This window comes from Fusarium subglutinans, assembly GCF_013396075.1.
Source record: "Fusarium subglutinans strain NRRL 66333 chromosome Unknown NRRL66333_c0000011, whole genome shotgun sequence".
NCBI lineage: Eukaryota > Fungi > Ascomycota > Sordariomycetes > Hypocreales > Nectriaceae > Fusarium > Fusarium subglutinans.
Window position 1 is genome coordinate 35,671 of NW_023502074.1, and position 17,653 is coordinate 53,323.

A 17,653-nucleotide genomic window follows, 5' to 3' on the forward strand; every position below is an offset into this window, starting at 1 on the left:
ACAGGTATACCTAACCGTAGGCCTCCAGAGACCTTTGTCGTCACGACGTTATTTTACAGGCGCCCGTACAACGAATGTAACAGCGAGATAGAGACAATTTTCAACGCCGAACTCTGCTCAAGAGTCTTAGACATGTCTCTATCGTTGCTCGTAGACAACTTTAGTCGGTTTAGGGTGAGGACCTCCACGGTTTCAACACCGAAGAAACGAAAGTCCAGCGCCGGGGATCACGGCATGATAGGCAACAAGGATAAGCTTCCAATGGCAATCAAAGCCGGAATGAGACCAGGCCTATAGATGATGCAGAGAACCTTGAGGCTACGCAGAGGCAGTGCGTTCTACTGTGCAATGATCATTGTCGTACCTTGATGAGAGACATAAGTGACTCTAGACAATAGACAAGACGGGAAACGAAGGGGTGTGCAACGCCGTGCTCTGCTTGTGTCACACCAAGGTCCTTACCTTGGTTAGCTGATATTTGCGTCAAGAGTTGGCCCACGATCACAAGGATGGGATGTTGATGGGTGTTGGTTACAATTGTACAGAGAACCCACAGCCTGCTAATTATGGATGGATGGACTGAACAATCGAGAAATACAGGACAGAAACGTTCACCGATCAACGGCTGGACTCACCTGACGGCCCAACGGGCTTGGTATCGGTTGATATCGGGAAAAGGGAGAGGCTTAGACTGTTGACGCTGTGTAACAAACATGAAGATGAAGTTGGTAGTCGTATCCATCGTATTAAGGTTGGATTTCCGTTATGGCAGCCGTTCGTTCGGAGGCTTCGGCGGACGGGAAGAAAGGAACCGTCCGAGAAGAGCCCGACCGTAAAGTTAACGTTAGTCTAGAAGGAGGAGGAGGATTAAGGACGAGATTGCAGTACCAAGTTAGATTGCCCCCTTTCCCACAAGCCATCTCATAACAAAAGCTCAAGGGGGATATGTTTAGGACATGAGAGGGTGTGATGGAAGAAGAAGCCAGGTCGTCATGGAGAGCCTCATTTAGGGCTGGGAATGCCAAAATAAGAATGGAAAATGGCTGAGCTAGATACGATAGACCCAGCCTGTGAGTGTGCCGCAGGCTTCAATCGTACTCTACTCAGATAGACGCGAGCTGTCAATACGAACAGATCTTGAAGTTGAGCTGGGATCGGAATTGTCGGGCGTAATAGAGTTGAGATTTGAAGCTAAACTTTGATTTCTTGACAATAGCGTCTTTTTTTCTTTTCTTTTGGCGTTGTTTCAACTGATATCATGGTTTAGTCTACGTATTGTCTCCTGTTACTGTAGCAAACTGGTTGATATCATGGAGTGGCCATTCTCTGTTGACGACAGACAATGAAGTCACTTGTGATTAATGAGATATTGAGTGATAGATGCTGGTGCTTGCATCACCCTCCGTTCCAAGACGGGATTTGCACCGGACTAACTCAGTTCTGCAACTGACGGGTTTTATTAGACATTGGAATCCACTCCCACGCTACTCTGTAGTTTCAAAGACATTTATTGCTCTACCGGCGGTAGTGGTACTTGTCTCTGAGGGAACGGTGATAGATTTTGGTGTCTTGGCCTTTTAGCGCCTGTGCCTCAAGCTAATAAGTCAAAGCCAAGCCAAGCCAAGCTGCCAGCGAGCGTGATATGATGATGAAGCGGCAGTTCCCCCCCCCTAAGCGCGGCTTTGAAACCCCTTCTCAATGCTAATGCTACAGTACGGCACAGTACAGCAACGTATTTGGTATCGGTCGGCATCTGGGACATCTCACCCGGAAGGTCTTGTCCTTGTTAGCCTCTTGAGATGACTTGATCTGTTTGGCTCAGTGATGACCCCTGTTCATTTGCTAAAAAAGCAAACTACCTCAGAAGAGAGATGCCGATGTTGATCACTTTGTCTGTGCCTGTGATTGCTGCAAGGACTTGGGTGGTTTGCTCCCTTGAGTATCTGAGTATGTGTACTACTGGCATGGTTTATTACGGATTTCTTTGTCAGTTCTTTTTCTCGATTCTCGAGTGGTGCAACAGTGTCTTTTTTCACTTTCTATTGTCAACTCGAGATAGCATCATCAGCATCACAGGTCCTTTGCTGTGCCTCAGAGGTGCTGCTGTTGATCATCCATCCTCGTCTATAAAAAGCAAGTCGATGATGATGATGCTCACCGAAAGAACCTATGTAGGACTTTTTGTATGTTGGTTTATATTCAGGCAAAACTACAAATTTAGTGTCTCTCCATTACATTGCATTCGCATTTGCATTTGCTTCTCCTGGTGATACCCACCCCTAGACTAATCCTTACCCTTGACCCTACCTAGAGAGAGTTGCTTTGACTCTGCTTTTTCTGCCTCAGACTCATCAGATGCTCAGATCTAATTTTGATCTGGGGTAATGGTCAGAATTAGGAAGTTGCCGGCATTTCCACCGGGGCCCTCGGCACCTTTTCTCTCTCCTCTCTCCACTGAGTCCACTCCATGGATCTTTATCACCTCTAGGCTCTACGGAGTAGGTAGTTCCTCTAGCTACTAACTGTACCGCTACTGCATTGTACCCTGCTATTCTTTTACTCCATGATAGGTTCATCACTTGAATGAGAAGGCCTAACGCAGCTTACCAGCACCGTAAACCGGGTTCTTGTATTTTAATCCAGAGCTTCCTATTATCTGATTGGGCCCGGCATTTGGGGATCACTGCACTGTGTAAGAAGACATGGAAGTGCGCTATGAGACCTCTACGACTAAGTTAGAGCCTGCCCTGCCAATTTACTTGCGCCCAGACGCTATCACCCATCACCGGAAAGAGCCCAAGGAGCCCCCCCCCCACTACACTACACTACTACACGGGGAGAACCACCACAAGCATCCATAAACCCCATTCATCCACTCCACCACCGTCCGACCTGGTTACCACATATAGTTATCCTATCTTTGACCTCTCTTTTCGCCAAAATTCTACTTGACCCTAACAAGCTACTTCACCTCAATCTTTGTGTCGGCCTCGGTACTTTGGTGACTTATCTCCTCCACTATCTCCGGCATCCCGTGCTGCGCTGCCCTTTCTCGGCCCTTTCTCGTTCCTCACCAAATCACCTTACTACAACCTTGGACACTTTTGGGAAATCATCATTTACTACTACAATCGAACCAACTGAACCCCTCTTTCTTCCCCCGCGGCCAGACGTAGAGGATCCATCTACCTGTCCGTCCGTCTGCCTGTCTCTTTGCCTAGGTACCTATAAAAAGAACCCCCAAGGGAGATAAACCAGACAATATCTATTATAAGAGACAGCGGGTCAAACTCAGACAGCATATCCTAAGCTCACTCACTGTTCACCTCGCAGATGGGCAAGACAAAGCACTGAGCACAAGTTCGTCATCTATCTTGGTAGACCTGGCCCGCAGTAGGGAGTAAGTCCCTGTCGCCGGCCATACTTCAACCTACAAGGGGACCAACAACAGAACAGAACAGACCAGGTCAGGACCAGACCAGACCAGACCAGACCAGACAAGTTCTCGCTCCGACGGCCCAGTTGAATTGGCAAACCGCCGACTCTCGAGTTACACAAGCATGTTTCAGTTGCTCCATTACTTGCCTCCAGAAGCTTCCCCATAAGTCAACTGATAGACGGCTCCTAGGCCCTGGGCCGCTGTCTTGTTCTACTCTACGCTCTCTCTGCCTTCTCTTCTGGCTTTCTCTTCCGCAATCCTTGGCCGAACTAACTAAGGTACATCACTTCTTCTCCCCCTTGAGTCAATCCCATTGTATGCAAACTCCCGTTTTCTACTCTCGATATCCCATGTCATATTTCTGCAGCCATTTATATCTCCCGTCCCAATCTGTAATTCCTTTCCGTTCCATTCGCCATTTTCTCTTTCCTGATCGATTCGGCTCTAACTTCTAGCCAACAGCCTCTAAGACCACTTCAGTCGGCATTCCATTGTTCGTTCCTCTGCAAAATACAACTAGTGTCGTTCGATAATATGGCTTAAGATTCAAGCTTGAACCGCAGACCTTCACACTCATCAACGTCATGTAAAATTGCCACTCAACATAGAGACTTGTGCGGATCGAGAACTACTTGAAACCTGTGTACTGTGTTTCCTCCCCTCATCATGGATCAAGAAACTGGATCGTCGTCTGCATCTGCGAACCAAAAGGTCCCTGCAAACTCCAACCTGCAGGATGAATCAAGAGAAGAGGCAGATCGCAAAAGGAATAACATTCGCAAAAGGACAAAGACCGGATGTTTAAGTGAGTCGATCCATCTCCCCCTTGTAAGTGTGACTCGAGAAGAATGATACTAATGCAAGCTTGACAACAGCTTGTCGCAAGCGTCGAATAAAATGTGACGAAGGAAGGCCGATATGCAACAACTGTATCAAATCTAAGCGCCATTGCGAGGGCTACAACCAACGTGTTGTCTTCAAGGACCCTATGGGTGCGATACAAGGCGGCCCTTTTGGTCCTGCTTATTATCCTCCTGGATCTACGCACCTTGTCCCCCACTTACAAGCGAAGACCTCTCAGGGCCCATTGCCCATGATTGCTCCTAAACCACCTGCCTTTGGCTATCATGGACACCAACCAGCACCCTACGGGCATTATGCTCATGCACAAGGAGCCATGCCTCCCAGTCACTACGATTTCAACGCCCCATCAATGCCTCATCCATATCACCAACCGAATGGTATGATGCCTCCCGAGCCTCCGATGGGATATCCTAGGCCGCCCCCTGACGCTCGGCCACACTATGAGGGACCTCCTTTCAATGGACAAGATGGTCTCCCCTACGCGGGTAGTAATCAGCCGGAACCTGTCGCCATCAAGAGAGAAAGGATGGAGGAGCTGAACCACAGAATACCTGAACCTGACTTCGACTATGACGACTATGAAATGCCGGAGGATGATGCTTCGATGGGTGAATCAGAAGATGAGATTCAAGATCCTCGCCAAGTTCTTGGACCTGTCATGAAGCAGTTCAATGGAACGTGGGACACAAACGGCACCCGAGTCCGAACCTTTTCAACATTTGCTCAATGCAATATCCTCTCTGATTATACAGCTACAGCTCGAATCACAGAACTCAAGGATCCTGCAATGTTGCAAATCTTCATGCACTTTATCCAAGTTACCGGCCCAAGCATGTCATTGTATGAAAGGCATCCCTTTGATCATACTGGCGAGAACTCGTTCGACCCTACCCCGAAAGGGGCTAATAATCTTTGGAGTTGTAAGTCATATGCCCTCCATGACAGCATTGATGTCTGTTATTAACTATTGCCAAGACACCTTCCCCGTCATATCTTTGAACCACCCCGCGTTGCTTCACTCTATGCTTGCCTTGGGTGCCTTGCAAATAGCTAAGCTGCAAAACATACCAGCCACAGCTGCAATGAAACACTATCACTTGGCAATCCGCCGAATAGCTCGAAACGTCAACACACCCCTCAGACGAACACAACCTGCAACAGTAGCCGCGACACTGTTGTTGTCGTATTTTGAGGTGTGGTCCTCGGATCATACTAAATGGTGCAATCATCTTCTTGGAGCCAGAATCTTATTTAGCGAAATACCCCTTAGACAAATGTCAAGAAAATATCTGCCAGTCAAACGTTACAAGCAGGCAGAAAAAGACGCCCAGAATCAGAACCAAATGGACAGCTTCTTCCCGGGTCTGAGTATCCCCTCTCAGAGCGAACTCAATGACCTGGATTACAGCCTGTTGCAGGCAATTTCGGGCCAGGATGTAACGGCAGAGGACTATGGACTTGGAGAAAAACAACCAATCGACCTATCTCAGACCGTGACCGATAGAGATATTGAGCACTACGAAAACATCCGAGATTTATTCTGGTGGTATTGCAAAATGGACGTGTATCAGAGCATGCTGGCAGGCACCAGACTTTTGTAAGATCCCTTCGCGTATCCTTCACTCGATCCTAAAGCTTACTGTTATAGCATGAACTACGAATCTTGGTCTCAGTGTCCTCCCAGGGCACCAATTTCGAAACTTGAAGCTATGTAAGTGAAATTCATCATATATACCCGCTTTGATGCTAATGCATGGTTCATAGCTATGGATCGTATGATCATCTTATGCTTTTACTTGGCAGGCTTGCAGATTTTTCTTCAAAAGATATTTCAAGAAAACGAAAAGCAAGTCTCGCCAGGGGACCTCCTCCTGGAGCTGGTGGCAGTTCTCCACCATCATTTCCTGGTATCGTTCCTACGGATGGAAAGTTCCACGTCCCAAGAGGCTTTACACCACCCCGTGAGACATCGCCGCAGAGTGACTCTACAGAGGATCACGACGCAGACGCGAGTTACCAGGCTGCCCTTGAGGAGTGGGAGTCTATCAAGCGGGGCTTCGAAGCATATGAAAGCAGCTTAGGACCAGAGTTCCAACCGCTCAAGCCAGAGTTTTCAGATAAACGAGACTCGCCATTCGGAATGACGATGCAATATCGCACGTTTTCTGTTGCTGGAATCTGGATGAACTTTTATATGGGCATGATAAATCTTGTTCGATGCCACCCTTCGATGCCTCCTGCGGCGATGCAAGCAGCTGGCATGTCAGCACGACAGACGGGCCCATATTCGAACAAACTGGGCAGGATAGCAGCTGGCTTGTCTGAGGATGTCTCACAGGCAACGGAGATCACAACTCTTGTCAGTGCAGCGTTCATCGAGAGTTGCTTCTGCCTTTTCGTAGCAGCGATTGAGGTATGTTTGCCAGCCACAGACCTTTGATAAGACAATTCACTAACACTTGTTAGTACCAGGATGAGAAACAGCGGCATTGGGTGATACGTCACTTACGGGACATCACTCGATTGACGGGCTGGCAATCAGCAGAACGCATTGCCACTGGATGCGAATCCTCTTGGATCAAGGCGGCGCAGCTTGGTCGTGGGCCTCCATACCAGCGTGCCCCAGAGACCGAACCAGTGCCTGTCGCAAGGTGGCAGAACCCACGACAGATTGATCGATTCATTCACGAAGTCGAGACAGGCGAAGTTCGTCGTATCCAAATACCCAAGGCAGAAAGGGCTTCGCTTGCGTTGGGCCTGCTCAGTGTTGAGCGAGATCTCGAATTTCTGGATCTTAAGGATGACAATTAAAGCTACGTATAGCATGAATTGGCGTGTTATATACTATGGATATCATGTTTCTGGAGCTCTTTATAATGCAGCGTACGCTCTGCTTTCTGATTAGTGCTTTGAATATTCGATTTGGAAAATCCGGGAAAGGGGATGGAAGCAATATTCACGAAATTCAATTGACCCGAAGAAACGTTGGAAGTCTAGCGGAACCGCAGTTGGCGAGTGCCCCTACTGCATTAATGATACATAATTCTGGCCCTCTTCTTGTGAGGCCCTCAATGTTTTCGTCAGAATCTCCGTGAAAACATCGCCTGAAGAGCTAGGTTGTGGTGTGGTTTGTTTGCTCGTCAATAACCCGAGAGTGGGTTTCTCTTGTGTCTATTCGTAATTTCTCTTGATTCATGAGTAATATCCTTAGTTGGCTGGCAGTCGCTCCACGACTGTGGCCATCTCCTCATCTGTGTATATTCTGAAGCCCTTCTCCTTGGTTACGCTGGCCAACTGCACGTTCTTGGCATCGAGCTTCTCCTCCATGACCTGCTTCAACGTCTTGAGAACAAGGGTCTCTGCGTCTGTGAGCGTCAAAGACTATGAGAATGTCAGGTTTGCTGCCTCAAAATGGCTGTATCTTTGTAAACGTACCTTGTGGTATTCGTTCTGTAGCTCAGCCTGGGCGCCTTCGGAACCAGAGCCAATAGCTTTGGCGTCGTAGCGGTAAAAGGTACCACTGGGCTCTGCGTGGAACAATTGAGGACCATCCTCATCAAAGCCAGCGATGAGCAGAGCCACACCAAAGGGACGACTCATGATAGTCTCCTCACCATCAGCACCCTCACCGAAGCGCAGAGCGAGATCGCAGATGGCCTGAGTGCAGCTCTCGACACGGAGGGGCTCGTTGTAGTTGAAGGCGTGGGACTGGCTCTCGACACGGGCGTGCTCGACCATGGAGCGGGCATCGGCCTGGAGACCTGACATGGCGCAACCGATGTGGCGGTCGATCTCGACGATCTTCTCGACGGAGGAGGTCTCGAGGAGGGTCGAGGTGACTCGCTTCTCGACGCCGAGGATGACACCCTCGGAGGTGGCTACGCCGATGGCCGTGGAGCCGAGCTTGATGGCCTCGAGAGAGTATTCGACCTGGAAGAGACGACCTTCGGGGGAGAAGGTGTTGATGCCTCGGTCTGGCGCGGATGTTAGTTGTTGTTCTGAGTATGGAGAGCATTTAGTTTCAGGGGAAAAAGGGTGAACATGCCGTATTCAGATCTTGCCATAAACATCTTGCCGGTTTGTGTGCAGTGGTGATAGCTAGGCTAGAGGAGGGCGGAAGATTTCCTAGTATATGAAGAGACCGAGTTCGTAGGTAGAACAGTCCAAGTCGATATGACAAGTTGAATTCGTGGATGACGAGTCGAATTGCCTGCTGAGGAGTCGAGAGTGGGTAGGCTGAGGGAGAGAGCAAGTCAATGGATGGATGGATGATGGGAGTGAGGATGTGAGCTCTGGTGGAGTTGCAGGCAAGCAGTCCGCCTACGTAGCCGCGCTGCACTAACTAAGGTAACGCTTGGAGCTGGAGCCTTCTGTAATTGCTGAGCCACAGTTTCACCGCCACAATTGGGCATGACAATAATAGCAGAGGGCTACTACTATAGTACGTATAGCTACGATCTAGGTACCTAGTTATATCTTAGCAATTCTATATCTGGTCGTAGCTGTTAGACTGCTATCTAATTACTTGATGGGAAGATATATACGAAACATTTTACATAGTTTCAAGCATACCTAACAGCCTACCTTACTTATAACCGTGCTATATTGTTTAGGTAGCTGTCTGTACATACCCCACGTCGCGTCGGCACTCGTCGCGCAATTCGATTGGGCACAAACACTTACAGCTCCCCCAAATCAACAACCTCCAAGTCACTAAGTTACTAACGTTGGACCTGGGCTGACTACAACTACTACAACTACAACCACAACCACAACCAAAGTCTCTACCACAACCTTCACAAGAGAAACCTCACCCAAAGTTTCTCTCTTCAGATGTAGCCCGGTCATACAATGGCTTCCGGCGCACCACGAGCATCGGGCCGAACCAGCGCCAACGATTATCGCGACGAAAGGCCCCGCGTATCGACCAACCTCAAGGGCGAGCGCTCCGATTCTCGCAAGGGTCCTCCTTCGACGACCCAGTCCACTTTCTCGAATGTTCATAAACGATCCGCTTCAGGGAACCCGAGGGCATCGAGTCGCAATGAGGAGGAGCGGCGCTTTGAGACGAGGAGGGTGACGGAGCGTACTTTTGAAGCCCACCTCGAGCGTGCAGTCCCGAGAAATACGAGTCCAGAGCGATCACATCGACGAAATGCGCCTTCAGAGAGCAGAGCTACGTCTAAAGCACCTAGACATGACACTCCTGAGGCTCGGCAGTCGAGAGCTGAGACTCCACTGGGTCTGTCTCTACTCTCCAAATCAGCCTCCTCAAGGCCCTGAAACTGACAATCTGAAGCACCATGGAACCCCGAAGTAACCCTCCTACCACATACAACAGCTCCTCTAGCCTCACGAATATCAATACCTCCTCTAGCGTCGACCGTACCTCAAGCTCCTCAACCGAAACCTCTCGGCGAACTGAGCCTGGAGCTACAAGAAGCTGCCATAGTGGAGGATCTACTCTTTGTATTCATGGGATATGAAGGACAGTACATCAGATTCGCCAAAGGATACAATCCGAACGAGGAGAGAGACAGATTATCTGGACCAAGCTTCAGAACGTTGCCTGGTCTTGACCCGAGTCTGCAGGACCTGACACAGTCAATGCTCAAGATGGCAACATATTATTCTGCCCTAGAAGCTTTTGTCGATGTTCAAAGCCGAGAAGAGTTTGGCGCAGTGAACCACGCTCTTTGCGCATCAATACGCAAGTTTTTACACGACTATCTAGTCATGATTGCACAGCTCGAGACGCAGTTCCTCACCAGCGACACTTTTACTGTTCATGTGCTCAACATTCATACCATGTCTACGAGCCAGATGATGTTACAGTTGTACTCACTGGCTCATGAACTACTTAAAAAGAATGCTCTTCTCGATGATGAAACCGATGAATCTGAAGATAGTGCTGATGATTTCGAGAACATCCTCGAGACACTTCGAGACGGGGGCGAGTTGGTACCAGGCAACATGACAGGCAAGAAGATTTGCAAAGGGGGCGTGGTTCTTGGTCTAATCACAAAACGTCTCGAATCTTTATCCGGCGACCCTTCAGCTCGAGCGTTGTTGACGACGTTATTGCGGGACGCCAGCAAACCTTACATGGTTATGCTCAACGAATGGCTTCATCATGGTGGAATTCATGATCCTCATGCCGAGTTCCTCATCAAGGAACAAAAGAGCATTAAACGCGAGAGATTGGAACAAGACTACACTGATGAATACTGGGAGAGAAGATATACAATACGGGACCATGATGTTCCTCCACAACTCGAGGGTGTCAAGGACAAGGTTCTATTAGCGGGCAAGTATCTCAACGTTGTCCGCGAATGTGGTGGCGTTGATGTGAGCAAAGTCTCAAAAGACGCACCAGCTTCTTTTGACGACAACCGCTTCCTCGAAAACGTCAACAATGCTTATGCTCATGCCAACGAATCTCTCATGCAACTCCTCCTCACAGCCCACTCTCTACCCGCTCGTCTACGCTCCCTCAAGCACTACTTCTTCCTCGACCCCTCAGACTACTTCTCCTATTTCCTCGAGCTGGGCGCTTCAGAGTTGCGCAAACCCGTCAAGTCTGTCAACACCGGCAAGCTGCAATCTTTACTGGATCTTGTCCTGCGTCAGCCCGGCAGTCTTGTCTCTCTTGATCCGTTCAAGGAGGATGTCAAGGTCGAAATGAATGAGATTGTTCTCACAAAGGCCCTGCAGCGTGTTGTCAATATCACGGGTATCGAGCAGGGAGAGGCGCTCCAGCCTGTTGCTAACCAGCCTATTGAGAACGATAAGAACGCTGTTGGTTTCACATCCCTGCAACTCGACTACTCCGTTCCTTTTCCTGTCTCGCTCGTCATCAGCCGAAAGACAGTATGGCGATACCAAGCACTCTTCCGTTATCTCCTTTCACTCCGCTATCTTGAATCGCAACTGTCGACTACATGGCAAACGCAGACTCGGGGTATCAGCTGGGCACACAAGGGTGCTTTGCGAAAACTCGAGATCTGGAAGCGACGTGTTTGGACTCTTCGTGCGCGTATGTTGGTATTTGTACAACAGCTCCTCTACTTTTGTACGGCTGAAGTCATCGAACCAAACTGGAACAAGTTCATGTCGCGTCTAAAGACAAAGGATGAGCCCGTGGACTCGAGCTTAGGGGCACCAACACGGACTGTCGATGAGTTGATGCAGGATCATGTCGACTTTTTGGATACCTGCCTCAAGGAGTGCATGCTCACCAACAGCAAGCTTTTGAGGGTAAGGCTTCCTCTGCTGCCAATTAATTAATTCCTGTTTAATGACTGACATCTCTTCCAGATCCACTCCAAACTCATGCAGACATGTACCATCTTCGCTGCCTACACAAACTGGCTCACCCGTGAGCTCGAAAAGTCAGACCCAGATCTTTCAGGCAACAACAAGCCCCCTACCATGACAGCAGATCAATGGAAGCGCTTCCAGATGACAAAGACGGTGCAACGTGGCTCAACATCAGCTCATCATGACACCTCTGCTGCCTCGGCTGGTAATGCCGAGGTAGATGCTCGCATTGACAATCTGTTCGAGATCATTCGTAAATGGGAGGGCAATTTCAGTCGACATCTGCAGATCTTACTCGATGCACTGAACCATTATGCTGCTACCGAGACAGTAGTCTTGTTGAGTCTATGCGCGCGCTTGAGCACTGCGAATCAGGGGACAGAGTATGCTGGACTACGGCAGGAGGACGAGTCAACTTAGACTAGACTATGAGACTTGTTAGACAAAAGGCGATCGATGGCAAAGGGGCGTTACGGGGATCAGTCAGTAGATTAGGATCATTGTCAAAAATAAGATACCCCCAAACAACTTTTCAACGCCGACATGCACCTGATAATTCCCACAAAGTCACACTTGTACTGAAAAACTTGATTTCATTGTCTATATCGTGAGGCCCCATATTCCCATTCCCATCCCTCTCCCACTGAAAAGCCTGTTTCCCCCAGGTACGCCATGCAGCAAATCCCAGGGTTGTATTTTTGTAGCTCAACGCTTGCCACCCCATCCCATCCCATTCCCAGCCCATAATGCAAAACAAAAACAAAAACCATCTCGTGAGAGCCAGGTGTATACCCTTGCCCGAGAACGAAGAACAAAAAAAGGTAACCCATCCCATGATGCCTGAGCGCTCACACTCAGGTTTGATGCTACTCGAGCCCGAATCGACTCACTTCCATTCCAGTGAGTTGAGAAAAGGCCTCGTGAGAAAATAACTGAGTAGATAAGAAAGAAAGAAAACAAACAAACAAACAAACCGAAAACTCCTGTCTCATGCGGTCATTAATGCTCCAGTGCCCAACGGGACTGAGACTTGTTCGTCACTCATTTGAAAAGACTACGCAGATCCATCAACTTTTGCCGAGCTGCCTCCGCCTTGTCTAAGCTCCTGTTTTGGCCGTCCATGCTCAAGCTGGCAAGCTTCATCTTCTTCTCCTGAAGCTCCAGCATCTTCTCTTCAAAACTGTCCCGCATGATGTATCGAACGGTGCGGACAGGCCGCTTCTGTCCCAGCCGATGAACACGGTCGATAGCCTGAGCCTCGGCGGCTGGATTGTATTGCGGTTCCATCACGTATACGCTGTTTCCGGATGTCAAGTTCAGGCCCAGACCACCGGCCATGATTGATACCAAAATCACATGGACAGTGTTATCCTCCCGGAATCTGTCCATGGCGGTGGTTCGTTGTGTGCGGCTCATACTGCCATCGAGCCTGGTGAAGACGATGTCGTTGGCGTTGAGGGCAAGCTCAATGAGGTCTAAATGAGAGGTCCAGCCTGAGAAAACCACCGATTTGTACGGAGGTTCAGACGGGTTTGCCTCACTCGCTGCCTTAGACCTCAGGAGATCTTCGATCAGAGCGCGAGTCTTTGTATGCGGGCCTTCATACTTGTCGAAATTCTTGACAGCATTTCGTGACTTGGGCTTGGCTGGACCGTCATGCTCCGCGTCCACCTCCCTTCGGTGAAGCTGCACGAAAGCATGTCTCACGTAGGCATTGCAGACTGGACAATATCCACTGTTCTCGCCCTCTGGCATCAGAGCCTTGGCCCGTTCCTTAAACGGTTTGATGCAGTTTCGGCAAATGACATGGAAACAAGGCGTCATGAAGGCCAGAATATCATCCTGTCCTTCAGTTTCAATATTAGAGCTCTCGTTAGAGCTGATCCTCCTGCTGCATTGAATGCATGCGTCGTTGTTGGTCTCTTGCATCAATGTAAACATCTCGTGTGCTTTCTGATCGGAAAGTGCTGGTTTGTCGTCATCGTCGTCGTCGTCAATGTCGATTGCCATCTCTGCCGACATTCCCTGCAAGGTATCTAAGTCGGCGTCATTCAGTAAATCCTTTCCATGCGCGCAGAGCAGTCGAAGTCGTAGAATTGCTTTGAGAATGTGAATGTAGGTGTTACCGCCAAGTGCCTGGCCATTATTAGTTCCAGCGAGCACCTTGACTCGATCCTGTGCATTCTTTGCAAACAAATCGTAGATACTGCGTTCGTCGGGACTGAAATCAAGTCTCACCACAAGGTCCTCTCGAGGAGGCAGGTCGATCTTGTCTTTCAGTCGACGTAACGTGATTGTATCTACGAGGATTCGGAGTTTGGGCACGATCTCAGGATCGCATGCCTTGAACGGCTCCACAATGTATCGGAGGAACTTGGATCGATCGTGGAATGGGTGAAGCCGAAGGAAGGCCAATAAGGCAGCAAGGTCGTCCAAGCGGTTCTGCACGGGTGTTCCCGTGACAGCCCAGCGTCTATCCGCCTGCAGTCGACAGATGGCCTTGAACTGGAGAGTGCTGTGTTCACGAATCATGTGAGCTTCATCCAGCACAATCCTGAACCAGCCAATCTGCTCCAATGGATACTGGCCATCCTTCTTCTTCCGACGAGAACTGAGCTCGTTCGATACAGAGCCATAGGTGGTAATCACGAGGTCGAAGTTTGCCAGTCTTGCAGGGTCCTTGATCCTGTTTGGGCCATGGTAGATGTGGTAGTCGAGAGCCCCAGGTCGAATGTGTTGCTTGATCTGTTCCTCCCAGTTTGTTACCGTACTCAGAGGACAGACAAGCAAGGTGGTCTTGGCGTTCCTCATCAACGGGGTCAAGGCAAGCGTTGGCTGCTGAGATAGGACCTCGTGTTTGGTCGGTTTCTGGTCGGGGGCTTCTGGCTGGACAGGTGCTTGTCGTTCCCACTCATACGCAGCATCGGTGGATGTCGTGATCAGGGACAAGATGCTAAGCGTTTTACCAAGACCCATCATATCAGCCAGAATTCCGCCCCGAGTTTCAGCTGGCGGCCTGGCCTGGTTCTGGCCAGTGATGACGTTGAAGTATATCCGCTGGCCAGCGGGGCCATATTTGTCTTGCCAGAAGGAAACCATAGTCTTTTCATACGCCTGTGCCTCCCGAGGCTTTTCTCTGGTCATCATGAAGAACAGACCTTGCTTCTGATGCTTAAGCAGAGGCGTCAAAATATTCTGGTTAGGTTCCATCTCGGGCAAATCATCATTTCGTGTGAGGGAATCGAAGACGCCCATAACTTCTGAACGAATCTCCTCCACGGTTCGGTTGCTGAAGGTGCTGGTGTAAGAGGCATTTTGCCCATCGTTAGTAGGCGCAGTGGAATATACCTTTGGAGGTGGAGGGCGATATTCAAGAACATGAGGGTTCTGAACACGAATTCCCTTCTGGACGAGGTAAGGGGCCAGCAGCTTCAGGCCAAACTTGCTCAGATGAGCGCCTACGTTCCTAGCGTACTTGAGGGGCCCATACATGACGATGTCGAGGGTATAGGATCGTGAGGTGGGCTGGCCAGGCTCCTCACCGGGCTTCTTTGGCTGTGGCGGGATTCGGCTGTCCGTTCTCAGGTGAATGTTTGAGTCGAGAAGAGGCGCGACGGCACGAGCACCTTGGTTCTCTACCAGACCAATGATCTGCCGTGTGTGGTCGTAGGCTTGTATCTTGAGCGATGTATCACCTACCTGCCTCTTGAGCACAACTTTGATGGCGGGCTGGTAGTTTGGACCCCAGACACTCTGTTGGGTGCCTGGCTTTGGCGAAGGGACTCGAGTGCAGCCCAATGAAGCCTTGATCATTCCGTAGCAAACCTCTTCCTCGCGTGGATCTTGAAGGACTACGTCCTCGTCGTCATTTCCTGGCCGTGTTAGCAACATTGCATAGAGAGACAGACTCTGGACGGGACTTACCACTAGTGAGATCAACAGTCATGGCTGGTGACGCAGTTGCGCCATTGGCTTCCTTGCGTTTGTCTGTGACATATTGAGCCAGAATTCCACTTCCACTTCCACTTCCACTTCCGCCCTGTGCTGGAGGAGTCATAAAATTGTGCACTCCCTCGCTGTCTTCAGTTCTCCTTCGCTTTGGTTGAGGAACGACTGAGCGATGCTGAACATTATTCGCACGCTCGATGAAGTGGCCTGCACCGTTGAAACCATTGGCATAACTACTACCTGGAGTGGATGAGCGACTGGAGGGGCCGGCGGATGGGGTGTCATTAGGACTGGAGAACTGAAAGACCATGGAGTTGTTGTGCATGTTCATGTTCATTGGAGGTCTGGGCTGCATTCTCTGAGTTGGGTGACCATGATGGAGAGATGAAGATGGCGAGAACTGGCCCTGCCCAGAGTTGACGAGATTCGGAGTTGAAACAGCTCGTTGGTTCGGCTGCAGTAGAGAAACTGGATTCCATGGTGGGACACCGTTTGCAGAGTGAGCTGGTTGACCTGGATGAAGATGGTTAGCACTGATTCATGGTGAGAGAGATGGATGGAACAGGATGAAATGGGGATTTGTTGGTTGGGGAACTGGGATGATATTGATTGGAGGAGAGGAGAGGAATTCATACCATTTGTAGCCATCCTTTATGAAGGCCGCAGGTGGCAGGCGGCTACTTGCAGGATGCAGTTCAAGAAGGGTGTTGTGCGGGCTACCTAGTTTCATGAGAAGAGGTACCGTTCTCATGAGAAGTATAGGCAGTGCCTTGTAGTTATATAGCACCTAGCAGTTTGTTGGGGGATGGATGATAAGTTGAAAGATGGCAAAAATGGATAGATAGAAAGAGAGTGAAGAGATATTTTAAACGATCACGTGCATGCACTCTCAGTTGAACGGGATTGAGGTCGAGTTGAGTTGAGTTGAGTTGAGTTGAATGTGAAGAGGCGAGACGATGCAAGGCGATGTGATGCGATGATAAGCCGCTGGCTTCGTTATCAAGGACGAGGGGCAAAGAAGAGAAAGAAGAGCTCCAGTTTGTAGAGATGACAGAAGCTGGAGATGAATGATATTCTAGAGAGTCAAAATGCCTCTCTTTTTCAGTGGCCAGACTCTAGAAAAAAGAGTCGAGGTGTCAAGGTTGAAGCACCAAGAGATAGATATCTATCTGCTTGATCTTTTAGAGCGAGCGCTGAACTTGGGCTGTAGTTAGACCTGGAGGCACGCACGCACGTCCCCTGGATGGCGCGTGACAAAGCGTGACTTTCACTCTCGAGGCAGTGGAGGAGATGGAGATGCAGTGGTCACGCTGCCAAAAGAGCCCACGCTGGGCGCTCAAAACTAAACCAAGACGGGTGAAAGGTGCCCACCTTTCTTCTCAACTCCGAGCACATGATCAACAGACGCAGACGCAATCGAGGCTTTTTCCCTCTTAATTCTGACTACATCCACGGGCTGTTTATCAGATCTATCTCCTAGGGGCCAATAACAGCCCCAAACTAGTCGAAAAGATGGTCTCATAACACCAAGAAAAACACGTAATTCCTGATATAACATACAATACAGACTGAACTTCTGAAGCTACTTACCTAAGGTACCTTACCTACTATGTATCTCGATCCGCCCCGTACCTTATCCCACGACTAACACGACTTACTCACCCATTCATTGATTCATTCACTCACTCTACCAACATTTGGGTTTCGATCGAAAGCTCCGTACTCATTCTGCATGTGGCTGTTTTGATCCCCGATAACCTTCAAACAAAAACGTTTAATCATGTGGAAGAGGCCCAAACACGAGCCATTGCTTATTACTCCCCATACCAACCTGACTTATCTAACAATACCTATATATCCGTGTTCTCTGCCATCATCAGTCCATAATGGATCGATATCCATGATACTGGCAAGACAATTTAGTAATTCTATACTAATAAATGTTAATAAAATGGTGTATTAACCCTTTTATGCACTTACTTTAGAGCAGCGTATAGCATGGAATTGGGGATTATGATGAGATCCTCCCACTATTAAACTAGCTGATATGTTATTCAACAAATAATTAGCCTTGCCTCCATT

The 17,653-nt window shown here is 49.2% G+C and overlaps 4 protein-coding genes across 4 annotated transcripts; 2 read left to right on the plus strand and 2 right to left on the minus strand.

Annotated features, from left to right (window-relative positions):
• Positions 1–4,105: 4,105 nt before the first annotated feature.
• FSUBG_1686 (UPC2-like regulatory protein) lies at positions 4,106–7,114 on the plus strand (the record flags this gene model as incomplete). Its single annotated transcript, XM_036679379.1, has 6 exons — positions 4,106–4,244; positions 4,315–5,223; positions 5,279–5,900; positions 5,952–6,014; positions 6,068–6,716; positions 6,770–7,114. The coding sequence occupies 6 exons, from the start codon at positions 4,106–4,108 to the stop codon at positions 7,112–7,114; spliced, it is 2,727 nt and encodes a 908-aa protein (XP_036542782.1).
• A 396-nt stretch (positions 7,115–7,510) lies between these two features.
• Positions 7,511–8,715, minus strand: FSUBG_1687 (proteasome component pup2; the record flags this gene model as incomplete). Its single annotated transcript, XM_036679380.1, has 3 exons — positions 7,511–7,684; positions 7,739–8,277; positions 8,628–8,715. The coding sequence occupies 3 exons, from the start codon at positions 8,713–8,715 to the stop codon at positions 7,511–7,513; spliced, it is 801 nt and encodes a 266-aa protein (XP_036542783.1).
• A 439-nt stretch (positions 8,716–9,154) lies between these two features.
• On the plus strand, positions 9,155–12,043 carry FSUBG_1688 (spindle pole body component alp4; the record flags this gene model as incomplete). Its single annotated transcript, XM_036679381.1, has 3 exons — positions 9,155–9,545; positions 9,603–11,560; positions 11,621–12,043. 3 exons carry the CDS (start codon positions 9,155–9,157, stop codon positions 12,041–12,043), a joined length of 2,772 nt encoding a protein of 923 aa, XP_036542784.1.
• Positions 12,044–12,664: 621 nt separating this feature from the next.
• FSUBG_1689 (helicase-like transcription factor) lies at positions 12,665–16,219 on the minus strand (the record flags this gene model as incomplete). Its single annotated transcript, XM_036679382.1, has 3 exons — positions 12,665–15,495; positions 15,548–16,084; positions 16,207–16,219. The coding sequence occupies 3 exons, from the start codon at positions 16,217–16,219 to the stop codon at positions 12,665–12,667; spliced, it is 3,381 nt and encodes a 1,126-aa protein (XP_036542785.1).
• Between the last annotated feature and the right edge of the window lie 1,434 nt (positions 16,220–17,653).